The sequence below is a fragment of the Ursus maritimus genome, unplaced genomic scaffold, assembly GCF_017311325.1.
Source record: "Ursus maritimus isolate PB19 unplaced genomic scaffold, ASM1731132v1 scaffold_34, whole genome shotgun sequence".
In the NCBI taxonomy this organism is placed as follows: Eukaryota; Metazoa; Chordata; class Mammalia; order Carnivora; family Ursidae; genus Ursus; species Ursus maritimus.
In genome coordinates this window covers 12,203,583-12,218,031 of record NW_024426008.1, presented here as the reverse complement: position 1 = coordinate 12,218,031, position 14,449 = coordinate 12,203,583, and the positions used below count along the sequence as shown (strand labels likewise).

General features: G+C 43.1%; 1 protein-coding gene across 3 annotated transcripts in view; it reads right to left on the bottom strand.

Moving 5' to 3' along the window:
* Positions 1-6,322: 6,322 nt before the first annotated feature.
* RFK (riboflavin kinase) overlaps positions 6,323-14,449 on the bottom strand; it is a 9,577-nt gene continuing 1,450 nt past the window's right edge. The window contains exons 2-5 of one of the 3 annotated variants that reach the window (XM_040620236.1): positions 14,325-14,370; positions 13,263-13,414; positions 9,154-9,256; positions 6,323-8,432 (exon numbers count right to left, since the gene is read on the bottom strand). In XM_040620236.1, the coding sequence (XP_040476170.1) occupies positions 8,302-8,432; positions 9,154-9,256; positions 13,263-13,414; positions 14,325-14,370 (432 nt within the window). In that variant the 3' untranslated portion in view covers positions 6,323-8,301. Of the gene's footprint in view, positions 8,433-9,153; positions 9,257-13,262; positions 13,415-14,324; positions 14,444-14,449 lie in introns of those variants that run through there. The other 2 variants (XM_040620234.1, XM_040620235.1) reach the window with 2 other exon arrangements.

Below are 14,449 nucleotides of genomic sequence, written 5' to 3'. Positions count from 1 at the left end.
CCACCTTGTAACATCACAACCCTATGAGGTAGACTGTTCTTACCCCTGTTTCACAAAAAGACACGAAGCCCCAGGGAAGTAAAAAACTTGTCTGGGGCAGCGAGGGTGGCTCAGTTGGTTAAGCCTCCTGCTTGGGGTCATGATCTCAGAGTCGTCAGATCGAGCCCCGCGTCAGGCTCCGAGTTGGCTTGGGATTCTCTCCCTCTTCCCCTGCCCCCCCAGATAATAAAATCTAAAAAAAATAAAGATAAATAAAAATAACTTGCCTGTGTGCATAGAAACTGGCTGAGAGGGCTTCTTTCTCATTTCCCAGATGGCAGCTGTCTGATTCCTCCAGAAGCAAACACAAGGAGGGCAGATGAAAACAGGGACTTTCCATTTTTTTTTACTGCAATCCACAATAGAAAAATAAAATTTACACCAACCCCTCTTTATAAAACTAAAGGAAAAGTTTGAGGAAACCGTACTTATCCAAATTATATTTTTTCATCATACTCTAATTTTTTTAAGCTGACCACAATCCACCAATTTTATTTCATAATGCATCCATTTAAAAACCTGAGATAGATAGATGATAATTTTTTAAAAACCTGTATTAGGTAAGAGCCCAGCCCTAGGCCCTGCTTGGCCCTGAGCTCGCTGTGCTTAAAGGATTCCCTCTGAATGTTCCCTTCGGGAGCAATTCAGTTGCAATGTCTGGTACGCCCAAAGCCCCCTTGAGGTCCCTCAGACCCTGGGCTTCTGGAAATCCTCCTCTGCCTGTCTTCTGGGTCACTTCTGGGTCACAATCCAGATTGCCATCTGAGGTGGGATCCCTATCAGATTTGGCTCTAACCATATCTGTACATCTGGTCTATGAGACCACACACCTTTGCTCCCTTCCCTCACCCCCTCTCTTGAGAGTGCAAGAGCCATGTTCTCTCTCTGCTCTGTTGTCCACAGCTAATCTAGCCACAGATTCTCATACAATCCTTCCATCCTACCTCCCAATCTAGGAAACACAAGCTCTCTGCTCGATGTAACTGCAAGGGGTCCAACAGAGCATACTGAGATCATCTCCAAATGAGCCTTCCCTCCCTCCCTCTTCAACTCCACTCCTCTGTAGGTAGGAGGGTGATGGACAGAATGGGTTTCTCGCATTCAGCATGACCTGGATTTTCTAGGACCTAGAATTGGAAAAGGGGGAAGCTAGCATCATCTATTACAAAGATTTTTACCTTTGTTGGCCTCTGCCACAAGTGTAAAGAAGAGTTCCATATTCACACGATCTCACAGATGGGTGGGCTACAGATAAGTGGAGGGAATGGAAAGGGAATGAGCAAAGGCTTGGAGTCCAGGAGAAGCAGAGCTCGGGGATTACTAGAGAACATGAGCTGCCCGGGGAGAGTCCATTATGATGGAATTCTACGGGGAACAGAAGATGGATGTCAATGAAATAGCAACAGGTCGCCCGAGGAGCTTGCCAGGGGGTCCGGAGGCTGCAGTCTGGACACTCTCCCCTGACATTAGTCGACTCTCCTGGTGTGGTCTGGGACCTGGATCCTTGGCACATCCCTGTTCCTCCAGACTTGGAGAACTTGCTCCTGACCACAATGTGTCAATTGTATTAATGCTTATGTGTTTGTCAACTTTCTACCTTTTTGCTGTCTCGACTAAAAGTTCGATCTCAGCTTTGCCAACTCTCTCCTGTGCCGGAGGCAGTGTAGCCTGCCGAAGCAAGAGCCAAGGAAAGGTTGTGCTGCCGTGTTGGGCCAAAGCTGCTTGGCCTGGTGGCCCCGGGGGATCATTCCCGAACACCACCCACAGCTCCCAGCGTCCCACGTACACAACTCCTGTAGGGCAGGGCAGCTGAGCCTCAGTCTGCGAAGACTTTCCCTCTAGAAACGGTGGAGAACAGGTCTGGCTTGTCAGGCTACGGGTCAGGGAAAGTCCCAGTTTTGAAATATGGTGGAAACCTCAGAATAGTAGTATTAGGTTTTGTTGGGTCCAGGAGAGATTTGAAAACAAAACCAAAAACTTCATTTGACAGAAATTCCGTACTGGTTGGAGAGCCTTTAATAAACTTGAAATTCCAGCAAATCGGCAAGCAAAACGATGCACTGGGCAGCCGGAGAAAATGTTTTGAATTCTCAGAGGCCTAAAGGGACCCAGAGATGAATTTGGACTTCCCGTGAGTGACTCAGTCAGCAGCAGGTTATTTGTTTATAGGGATCCAAGCAGAACCCACACCAGGGAATCTTCTCAGTGCCCCACAGGGAGTGACTCTTCTAGGACTTACACCCGCCTGCTTCCAGAAGAGTCCTTACTGGCGCCACCTAGTATGTGTGCAAAATGAAATCGTCAACGTGGAAAGAGAGAACGAGCCTTGAGGGAGGCGGCGGCAGGGGGGCTGACCCATCCAAGCAGAAGTGTCAGCATTTCTTAGCACCGGAGGCCTTTAATCAAATGTAGTCCTCGGTAGAAACCACAGATGTAAAGGGTAAGAGTACTACCTTAAAGCGGGCAGGGCAGAGATACCCTTGCTTGCCCAGCCCATGGTGCACCTCCAGGAAGCTCTAGGGCTCTTCCAAGAACACTCTGGAAAGCAGGGTTCTATAGGGTTATCACTACTGAGATTGAACGCTAGCCCTGAGCTTCCTGCAGATCAAGATAAAAATGGAAACACTATGGATTACTATAGTTTTTTCTTCAGATAAAAGAAAACAAAGGGTTCTGGGGCACCTGGGTGGCACAGTCAGTTAAGCATCCCACTCTTGGTTTTGGCTCGGGTCACGATCCCGGGGTCATGGAACCGAGCCCCGCACTGGGCTCTGTGCTCAGTGCGGAGCGTGCTTGAGATTCTCTCTCCTTCTGCCCCTGCCCGAGCACACGTGTGCACGTGCTTTCTCTCTCTAAATAAAATCTTCTTTAAAAAGGGTTTGTCTGTCTCTCTGGAACATGCTAACCTAATAGAAGGAATGTTCTGGGAATGGATGCAGGAGCGGACGAACAGCAAGCACTCAGATCATTTCCTTCGGAGTTAGATAATGCAGGTGGAGACCTGTCCTTTTTTCTTACTGTCCAGTGTCAGACGCCCCTCGTTCTGTTTAGAGAATTTACTTCCCACTGCATCAGCTTTGGCGGAACAGTGTCTCTTTCTACAGAAGCTGAAGTAGGTACTCAGTTTTCCAGCCTACCCCTTGCCACTAACACAGGGGCACATGACCGAAGCTCGGCCGATCAGAGGGTAATCACAGAAAGACTGGGGCGCCTGGCTGGCTGTCGGAAGAGCATGTGACTCTGTCTCAGGGTGTTGGGGTCGGGAGTTTAGCCCCACGCTGGGTGTAGAGACTATTTAACTGACTGAGCCACCCAGATGCCTCAGGTGGAGAGGCTACTTAAGTAAAAACTTCAAAAAATTGTTTTAAAAAACCCCCATAGATTAGTTTCGGGACAACAGGGCCAGCTGTGTGGAGAATGTGGCTCGCCTGGGGCTTGCTGGGAAGCTGGGACATGCTCGCTCAGCAGCAACGGCACTGTCCTCGATGAACCAGCTGTGTGTGTGATTTTGGCCTTGGTTCTGAGGTCCCCTTTCCTTACCCGGCGTCCAGCGTTCCCATCCCCCCTGAGTTACCCATCATTCTTCCAGTTCAGTTCACTTCCTGCTTAAATCAGCCAAGTCCTTCTCTGTTACTTGCCACCAGTTAGATCCCTAAGCAAAATGGTAACCTAGGAGGCTTAGGTCCGCTGTGGGAAATACAGAAGATCATACAGTGCAGTTACATAATACTTGGATTTAACTTAAGAGAATTCAACTATAGGACAGACTCACTGGACAAGAGCATGAGTGAGAATAGGAAGATTCTCTTACTTGCTTAGTTATCCTTGCCTGTTTAAACTCAACCAAGGCTCCTACTACCCCAGAAGGGCCTGGCCAAAATGCAAAGAAACATAAAAGAATTAAATTTTAGATTTAAATTTAAATTTAAATTCTACGCCTTAGCAATTTACTAAGAAGTGTTCCCGGGTAGTTTTGACTTTTCTATCTGCCTGTTGGCCATGCCCGCTGACCACCCAAGTGCTTCCTAAGACGAGGCTCTCCCATAGACAGCAAGAGTGTTCAAGACTCTGTACAGGGGCTGGCCCCCGCCCCTTCCCCACACCCTTCAACAGCTCTGCTCTCCCACTGTCCTAGGTAACCCACAGAACTGGTACTGGTTTACAGCACTGACCTGAAGAAACTCTGTTAAGACTTATCTCCTGGAGGACAGCAATTTGACATCTCAAATCTAGTTCCAAAGCAAAAAAATTATAAATATGTTGTAGATGATGCCTTTGTACCGTCTTCACTCCCAACCCAATGGCTCACACCTGTTTCCATTAGAGACAAAAGAGGCGGGGAAGGGGGGAGGCAGGGGAGAAGGGAGAGGAGAGCAGGGAAGGAGGCCATCTATTTTAAGCTTCACATCAGGGTTCCACTGTACAGGATGCTGTAACAAAACACCCCAGACTGGGTGACTTACAGACGACAGAAACTTATTTCTCACAGCTCTGGAGGCTGCAAGTCTGAGCCAGCATGGTCAAGTTCTGGTGAGATGCTTCCTGGGTTGCAAACTGACTTCTTGTGTCCCCGTGTGGCAGAAAGAACGAAAGTTCTCTGGGGTTATCTTTTATAAGGGCAATCCCATCCATGACAGCTCCACCTCCGACCAAAGGTCCCACCTGCCCACACACTGGGTAAGACTTCAACATATGAATTTGGGGAGGGGGTCATAAAAAATTAACTTCCCACCCAGTGTTGACATCTTATAATCATCTACACCTCCAACTGAAAGAGAAAACGTTTAAATTCACCTGGACACTCCAGATTTGAAGATATGAATATCACTTTAAATCCATGCTTATCCTCCCCAGGTTTTTTTTGGGGGGGGAGGGGTAGTGATATTTATTATCCTGAGTTTGATTTTACAGTGATGTATTTATATATCAAAACGTACCAAGTCATACAATTTAAATACGTGTGGCTTGTTATGTCAATCATGCCCTAATAAAGCTATAAATTTACTTAAATTAACATACAGTGTTTTATTAGTTTCAGGTGTACAACATACTGATTCAACAATTCTGTACATTACTAGTGCCCACCACGGTTAAGTGTAGTCACCATCTGTCATCATACATTATTACATTGTATTCCCTGTGCTGTACGTTTCACCCCTGTGACTTATCTTACAGCTGAAAGCTTGTACCTCTTAATCCGCATTATTTCTTCATCCCCCATCTACCTCCCCTCTGTCCAATTTTTATAGACCCTTATTTTACCATTTTTAACGCTCTTTTCTTTACACATATTAAAGTCATTTCGAAGTCTATCTGATAATCCCTGCATCTGTCATGTTTGTAGAGATTGTTCCAGAATTCGTTTCTGCTAACTCTTGTTTCTGATGGCATCTCTTTACAGGGCACATTTATCTCCCAGCTCAGTCTCTGAAGGTCAGACTGGATCTCCTCTTTCAGCCTCATATCCATTTCCCAAGCTGGGGGCGGGGGAGACAGGAAAAGGCTGGCACTTTTACCACTTTTGTCCAAGTAAACTTCCGGCTTACGCCTGCCTGATCCCAGCTGTTACAACAGCAGCCCTAGCTGCAAACGTGTAAGCCCCCGTTGTTGACAGTGCCTGAGGAGTGTTGAAAGAACACCCGTGTCCCTGCATACACCAGACACAGGCAGGAGCTCCAAGGGACTGCTAGTCGCCAAGACGGCAGAATCCTGTTTTGGAGCAGAAGTCATGGAAGGGAACTCTGACTTCTACTCCTCTGGCTCCTAAAAATATAATGGGGACCCTCACCTTCAGAAAGCAGGCTTTTGAGAACTGACACCCTGTGAATGGAATGCTCTTCAGGGTTGGGGCGCCTGGGTGGCTCAGTCGTTAAGCGTCTGCCTTCAGCTCAGGGCGTGATCCTGGGGTCCTGGGATCGAGCCCCACATCGAGCTCCATGCTCCACTGGGAGCCTGCTTCTTCCTCTCCCACTCCCCCTGCTTGTGTTCCCTCTCTCGCTGGCTGTCTCTCTCTGTCAAATAAATAAATAAAATCTTTAAAAAAAAAAAAAATAGAATGCTCTCCAAATAAACCCGTGCTGCAGGGATCAACAGGGACTTGTCAAGACAAAGCCCGTGGTTCTAGAACTACCACTGCTCCGCAGGGATTGCCCCCCCCACCAGCAGCCACCTGCAACTCGCCAGTCAGGCCCTCAAACACACCAGCAAGGGACCACCAGCCGGCAAATGAGGGACCTACACATAGACAAGGCAAAAGATTCAAACTGACACAGGGAAAGAAACATCACTTAGGTAAGATTTATTTCAAGGCCTGAAATCAGATCAATCAAAAATGGTACTACTGCCATTTCTTATAATACATACTTAATATAAAACTTTAAGAAGTATAGACACTATTAACTAACCCTTAAACCTTACAATATACGATTTTCAAATTGTAAGGTGACAACATCAAAGACTTCACACACTTAATAAGGACATAATTAGCAGCAGGCTATTCAAACAAACACAAATCTGTTTTTACACCTTCCGTGTCTGTTTTTATCTTTGCTTTACAATCCACTAGTAATTGCGGCTTCTTTCAAGTATAGGGTCTCTAACATTAAGTTACATTTTTCAAGTCTTTTTATAAAAGGAAGACACATACTACATTGTTTGCCATAAATTCATATACTGAAAAGTAAAACACAATCCAACTCAATTTATCCATGCTTCCCCTTTCTCCAATGTTTTAGGTGTGTTTCTAAATACTCTGTGTCGTTCTTAAAATCTGTTCTCTATTTATGCAGATCAGGGAAAATGATTTATAATGAGTTACTTTTAAAACTACCTTCTCTATACTTCTGCTCCTTTCCCCACGCTAAAGTGGGTGCTTAAGTAAACAATAATGCCATGTACTGTTTCAGGAGGCCCAATCTGTAATCTCAATTTCCTAAATACCCAAAGATTTCAATGTAAATTAGAGTCTCGAGTAGCCAAAAATTACTTCTTAGTTAGAAGAAAAAATGCGTAGTATGAGGATTATGTAACTAAAACTTTATTATTTACACCTTTTCCCCAAGCTGCAAGCACTGTTTAGCATTAAATTACACTGTGCGTACACAGCTACGACAGTTTACATTTGCTCAGGAATATGTAATTACATTAAAAATAAGTAGCTTTCATAACTTAATTGGCTTAAATGGCTTCCTTAGGGGGAAAACAAATGTTTTGTGTTAAGAAAGTGGTGTATACAAATGAACTGCTGTGTGCTCATTTCAACTTGAGGAAACCTAATGAAGTTTTAGGGATATTCTTCCTAAAATGCAATACGGATATGCACTTAGTCACTGTTTATATAGTGAAGGGATGGAATGGTAGATACAGACGCAGTCTTTTGTCTAAGTGAACAGTTGCAGGGTATTCTAAACGAGATAGGAAAAAAAAAAAAAGACACGGACAATTGTTTCAAGGAAAAAAGAACCAAAGTCAAGAAAAACATGCAATATCTACTCTTAAAAAGGAGAATTGTTATACAACACAAAAATGAGACCTAGAGATTAGAAAAACACTCATTTTACCTTCGGGAGGTAAACACAAAGATGATAGGGAGGGGGAGTCTAGACCAAGGAGAACTGAGGCAGCTGGGAGACAAAATGGAACACAGTGCAATGATCTGACCTCACAAAGGAAACGACTAACCACAATGAAACGTCACACAAGAGAAAAAAAAAATTCACATGTCTACGGGTTTGCAATAATCTATTAATGCACAAAATATCAAAAAGATAAAGTCTGGATCTTTCCCCTTCTGGATCTTTTCCCCTTAGGTTGATAATCCACTGCCAAGCCTCTCCCGAGTCCATGTACTTTGGTGAGCCTCCTCTGCTTGGCAGCACGTGCTACCCAAGTACATACGTACTACTGCGCACCAGGAGGATTACCAGTGCTCATCTCCAATCTAGTGACTTGCCTTTTTACCCATACTTAGATACATTTGCAATTCCGTTATAAGACACTGAAGACCTTTCTAGTGGTACATTTTCATCAACACATTACATAAAAAAGAATCTTGATTTTTAAAATGAATCACTTTAGGACTATAGCATGATGGGTTGGTTTAATTTGAACAGCTGAAACATAATGTGCTAAAAGACACTGTACTGTTTAATTCGCGGCTGGAGGAAAATGTCTGATTTTCGATGTAGAACGACTGAGGAGTCATGAGCAGTAAAATATTAGAAAACAGCGAATGAATAAATAAGAATAAGATGGTTTTTTTTATCAGTGGCCATTCATTATTTTGTTTTTAGGAACCTGGAAGAAATTGTCTTCTTTGAATTTCAAATGTTCTGGTAAATCTAGTCGTTTCTTAGCTTCCTCAATATCAGCTTGAATTGCTGAAATAAGGGACTCTGTGGAGAGAACAGAGGAGGTAAGTGATGAGAAACTGCTGCTACACACTTACTACTCCTTTGTTCGGCCTCCTAAAAACCCACAGGCTGGCAGCGTCTTTAGCACCGGGCAGATGCCCAATAAATGTTTCTTCCAGCCCTTCTTCCAGACTTAAGTAAAAGTCAACGGTCCACAAGAGACGTCCCTGATCTTTGTGCATTAGCACAAAGGTAGGTCACAGATACCAAAGGGAGAAAATACTCGTGATCAAGCCTCTTCAGTATTCACAGATGTCAAATTCCACAGCAGAACTGAAACAACCCACCACACTAACATACTTGATACCATTTGTTTCAAGTATCAATTTAGTTTCTTACACTTCAAGCATTGCAAAGCATCCATCATTCATCTCAGCATTCATTCTCATTTATTCCTTAAAATATGAAAAGGAAATAAAGATTTCATTCACTTCACACTATTGGGAGAGAAGCAGCCATCCTGCTGGGCCTGAATCTAGGCTCCATCGTATACTGATGTGACTCTGAACAAATTATTTAACCGCTTTCTGCCAATTTCCTCATCTGTGAAATGGGCAAAATAATTCCTCATATGTTTCTGTGGGGGTGAAAGGCACTAATGCGTGTAAGGCACAGGCTCAATTGTTCTCTCTCCTGCCATGCTGTTACTAGGAGAAGCAGAAGTAGCTGCAGTAATACTTAAGAAGATCGGAACAGAACTTACCTAGCGAATCGAAGTTCTTTTCCGGTCTGAGGTAACCAACAATGGCCACATTGAGGATCTCCCCATAGAAGTCCTCTTGGAAGGTATGCATGATATGAGTTTCCTAGAGTTAAGAAATGTTAAAAAGATTACCATCAAATTACAGAATACCTGAAATTTGAAATATATCTCCACATTTATGGTGGGGATAATTTAAATGAAACAATCAAACCTTACTAAATTTTTAAAGACAGGTTAAAATCTAAGTACGTTTTTTTCCCTGAATTCTTCCATCAGTCCTGTTCCTGCCCCTGACCTCACATATAAACATTATAACTGAGTAAGTCAGATGTTGTATCACAAATCTGGTATGATTTGTTTATTTAAAAAAAAAAAAAAAGGGAGGGGGCGCCTGGGTGGTTCAGTCGGTTAAGTGTCTGCCTTCAGCTCAGGTCATGATCCCGGGGTTCTGGGATTGAGCCCCATGTCGGGCTCTCTGCTCAGTGGGGAGTCTGCTTCTCCCTCTCCCTCTGTGCTCTCTCTTTGTCTCTCTCAAATAAATAAATAAAATCTTAAAAAAAAAAAAAAAAAAACCGAAACCTAACATGCAGGGGCACCTGGCTGGCTTGGGTCAGTGCAGCATGCATCTCTTGATCTCAGGGTTATGAGTTCGAGCCCCACATTGGGTGCAGAGATTACTTCAAAATAAAATCCTTAAAAAAACTAACATGCAGAGTAATTAAGTCTTATCAGGGCAAAAAACCCACAAAACACAAAAACAAACACCCGAGTCAAGATACCACCAAGTAAGGAGCAAAGTATTAAGAGATGTTACTACTAAAAGAACCATTTCTTTTTTTTTTTTTAAAGATTTTATTTATTTATTTGACAGAGATAGGGACAGCCAGCAAGAGAGGGAACACAAGCAGGGGGAGTAGGAGAGGAAGAAGCAGGCTCCCAGCAGAGGAGCCTGATTGGGGCTCCATCCCATAACGCCGGGATCACGCCCTGAGCCAAAGGCAGACGCTTAACCGCTGTGCCACCCAGGCGCCCCCTTAAAGAACCATTTCTAAGACTAATCAGGATCCGTGTGTCTCTGACGCATACGGTCACAGAAGCCTCTGAGGGTTAGGTGGAGCTGAAGATGACGTGCAGGCAGGAGGGCCCAATGCAGGATCCTGATCAAGGAACAGCATCAACTAATGGGTACAGGCCATGTTGAAGCAAAATGGTGGAGGAGGAAGATGGTGTTCTGTAATCTGAATTTCAGTAGATTCTTACCAAGAAATCCAAGTCCAAAAGCAGGAAAGCCGGTTAAGAGAACAAACAAATATAGAAGATGGCAGCACTGAATGTTGAGAAGTTTAAACAATCTAGATAACATGAAACCTGGAGATAGAGGCATATTTTGTGCAGGACTTAAGAAAATCTAATATATGAAGGACACTTAAAACTGAAGCATCAACACTGATCATTATAAAACATTACTGCGAAAAATGGTCAAGATGTCTACTCTTCCTAAATTGATCTACATGTTCCATGTCACCCCTGTCAAAATTCTAGGTTTTTTTTTTTTTTTTAATGATGGAAACTGTCAAGTGATTTTAAAATTTATAAGGAAATGTGAAGGTTGAAATTATCCCCCCAAAATCTTGAAACTAAAAGTAGAGGATGTACACAGTCAGATATCAAGACCTATTATAAAAGCTACGAAAATGAAGACATGTGGTAATGGCCCAAAGACAGACGAGGAGACCAAGTATGAGCACATTTTGGAGACTCACACATGTAAGTCACAGGGCTTATGACCAAGGTGACAGTGCAGTGCTGTCACGAAAGAATGGTATTTCAAAAAACGGGCTGAGTCAATATCCAAATGGGAAAACATTAATTTTGACCCTTACTTTGCACCATACTCAAAAATCAATTTGATGAGAAAAGTTTAAAACAATTAAGTTTCTAGAAGAAAACAAAGATGAGTATCTTTATGACTTGGGAACAGGCAAAGATTCCTTAAATAGGATACAAAAGGCACCACCCATAAAAGAGAAATGATGAATTGGGTTACATTAGCACTATGAACCTCTGTTCTTCAAAAGACACCACTACATTAAAACGACAACAACAACAAAAGCAACACAGAAGGCGACAATATTTGCAATACATATCCCAACAAAGGAACCAGATCTGGGAAATACTAGGAACTTCTTTAAGTCAATTAAAACAGCCAATCCAATTTTTTTTAAAGGGGGAAAGACTTCAACAGACACATCACAGATATCTAATATTGGCAAGAAAAGGAAAAAGAAAATCTGAAAAGTATGAACCTCCTACCAGTAGAAAATTGAGTTTCTTCTAACTCTGGCAGGACTTCCAAGGCATTCCTCCACTGGCTTGCTACAGTAGTGGTCCTGTTAGCAGAAATCTGTCATGGAATAGCTCTCCCTCTCCTCTTCATTTCCTCCCCATCTACAGAAAACTACTTTGTGTTCTTTCATTAGTTCTTTTCCTTTACTCCAAATAATTTCCACATCCTTAATACTCAAAAATAAGAAATACTGAACACAATGTTAAGCAATTCTGGGTCATTTCTACTGTTTGAACCAAGACTTAGCCCTATGGTTTTCCAACTGTGACACACTTCTGTAAACTCTTCAAACAGGACGGAATTTAGATCTACTCTGTTTTTGCCATACATTTAACCTGACCAAGATCCAGCCCCATCTAGCAGATTAGGGTCTTAAGAGGCATGGGTACTGTGAAAAGAGCAGAAAAGGGGTACACCCTCAAAGCAGTTTGAGAGAGGGGGAAAAAAAAAAAAAGCATCACCTTGCAATTTTATTAGAAAGCACCACCTAATGGAGTAAGCAGTTCTATCCTAGCAGGGTGAGCAAGTAATTAAAGGGTGAATGAACTATATATTAACTGTAGCAAGTTCAATTTTATCAAACATGCTCTTAAGTAATTCACTTCATTTTTTTTTAAAGGGGGATGCAGAAGGAGAGGGAGAGAGAATCTCAAGCAGGCTCCACACCCAGCACAGAGCTGATGAGGGGCTCCATCTCACCACCCTGAGAACATGACCTGAGCCGAAATAAAAAATCAGGTGTTTAACCAACTGAGCTGCCCAGATGCCACAAGTAATTCACTTTTATCTCCAGTGGAGGTAAACTCATGGACAGCTATAAAAATTAATATTGCAATTTTGGCTTGAAACTCCACTTTTTATTTTCTACATGACTTAAAAGATAAATGCATAAAAAATATTACTGTATATTATTGGGCAGACAATGTATAAGGATGTAATTTGTGAGTTTTTATGTACTATTAAAATTGTCGTAAATCCAAATTAGAATTTATAACTGTAGAAAGTTAAAAGAACTCCTCACAGTAACCACACACAAAAAAATTCTATAGAAAGTACACAAAAGGAACTAAGGGAATCAAAATGTGTCACTACCAAAAAAAAAATTAAAAAACAAAAGGCAGTAATAGAAGAATAACAGACAAGCTGTAAGGCATATAGAAAACAGCAAAACGGCAGAAGTCCCTCCTTATCAGTCATTAGCTTAAATGTAAATGGACTGAACTCTCCAATGAAAAGGCAGAGATTAACAGAATGGTCAAAAGGCACAATCTAATTATACTTCCCCTTTTACAAGAGATTCACTTTATTTTATAAGAGATTCACTTTGGATCTAAAGACACAAATACATTGAAAGTGAAAGGATGAAAAATTAATCCAGTCAAACAGTAACTAAACACGTCACTTGAAAATCCTTCAAGAAAACTGCCAAAAATTCTAGTAATTTAGACTATGTTTTGAGTACCACTAATGATTTCTATGTGCATCTAATACTGAATATTACCTTAAATTACTATCCCATTTTCAGTAATAGAGCTAAATAGACTTTTTTTTTTTAAGATTTTATTTATTTATTAGACAGAGACAGAGACAGCCAGCAAGAGAGGGAACACAAGCAGGGGGAGTGGGAGAGGAAGAAGCAGGCTCATAGCAGAGGAGCCTGACGTGGGGCTCGATCCCATAACGCCGGGATCACGCCCTGAGCCGAAGGCAGACGCTTAACCGCTGTGCCACCCAGGCGCCCCCAGCTAAATAGACTTCTTACCATAGACTTTTTTGTATTCTTGTAGTATGGGTTCCATCCTATGCTCACCACCATCTTATGAACGTCTCCATTTCCAACGCTGGCCCAGCCATAATAAATGCCAGTGGATACATCAGCTGGAAGATTATCAACTACTTGTTCCGGAAAGTTAGCTAAATAACAGAAAATAAATATTCTGAGTGTTAACAGTTTCATAGCAAATATTTATAAAAATCTCACGAAGGCTAGCCTAAATCATTATGCTCATAAATTTCCTGGAATCCTGCCTATGATTATCAATCCCACCATTCTATAGTATGGCTTGGTTGTTTGTTTTTTTTTCTTTCTCCTCTTCATGTGGCTAGGTTAAGAACAATTAAATGTATAAAGCTCTCCAAAAAACAAAAACACACACTTGAGGTAGATGAAAAGAGATGCATGAACAGCTGGGTTTTTTTTTTTAGACCTGGTCTTTCTTAAAGAGATTCAGAATCTCTTGAAACTATTCTTATTTTCAAAATATACGTGGCTAGGTCCCCAACTCAAAGACTAGGGGCAACCCTGGTATGCATTTTTAAGGATGAATTACTCACACAGTCAGGTCCTGACTACTGAAACTAATGCAGACAGACCAAAAAAGGTATCGGATTCTCGTCCAATTGCTAACAAGACATATAAAGAGAACAAAAAAAAAAAACCTTACAGTTGGCTTGGAAATTTAACCAATCTGGTTCCCATTACGTTTCCTAATGGGGATGACGCGTGCCATGCCTGTCAGCTCTAGCTTGGTTGGATAGGGAGGCGGGAAAGGGGGGGATCCCGAAACTCAGCTCGGCTTTCTGCCCTCACCACCCCTCAAGCCCGGTCCCCGGTGAGCCCCGAGCCGTGGATGTGGACGAGCTTCCTCAATCCGACCAAAGGTCCTCCGCCTCAACAAAGCGAGAACCGAGCGGAGGGGAGGGCGTCACCTCTGCCCGCAGCCCCAAGTCCCGCGTCTGACGTCCCGGCCCCCACTTGACCCAACTCCGGAAGCCCGGAGGGAGGGGTCCCGGGGAGGAGGGCCCCGCGACCTTCCGCGCTCACCTGTGGGGATGCCCAGCTGCTTGGAGCCGCGGCCGAAGCCCCGCACCACCTGGCCGCGGCAGAAGTACGGCAGGTGCCTCATGACGCCGTCCGCTTCGGGCTCGGACTGCGACCCGGTCCGCGGG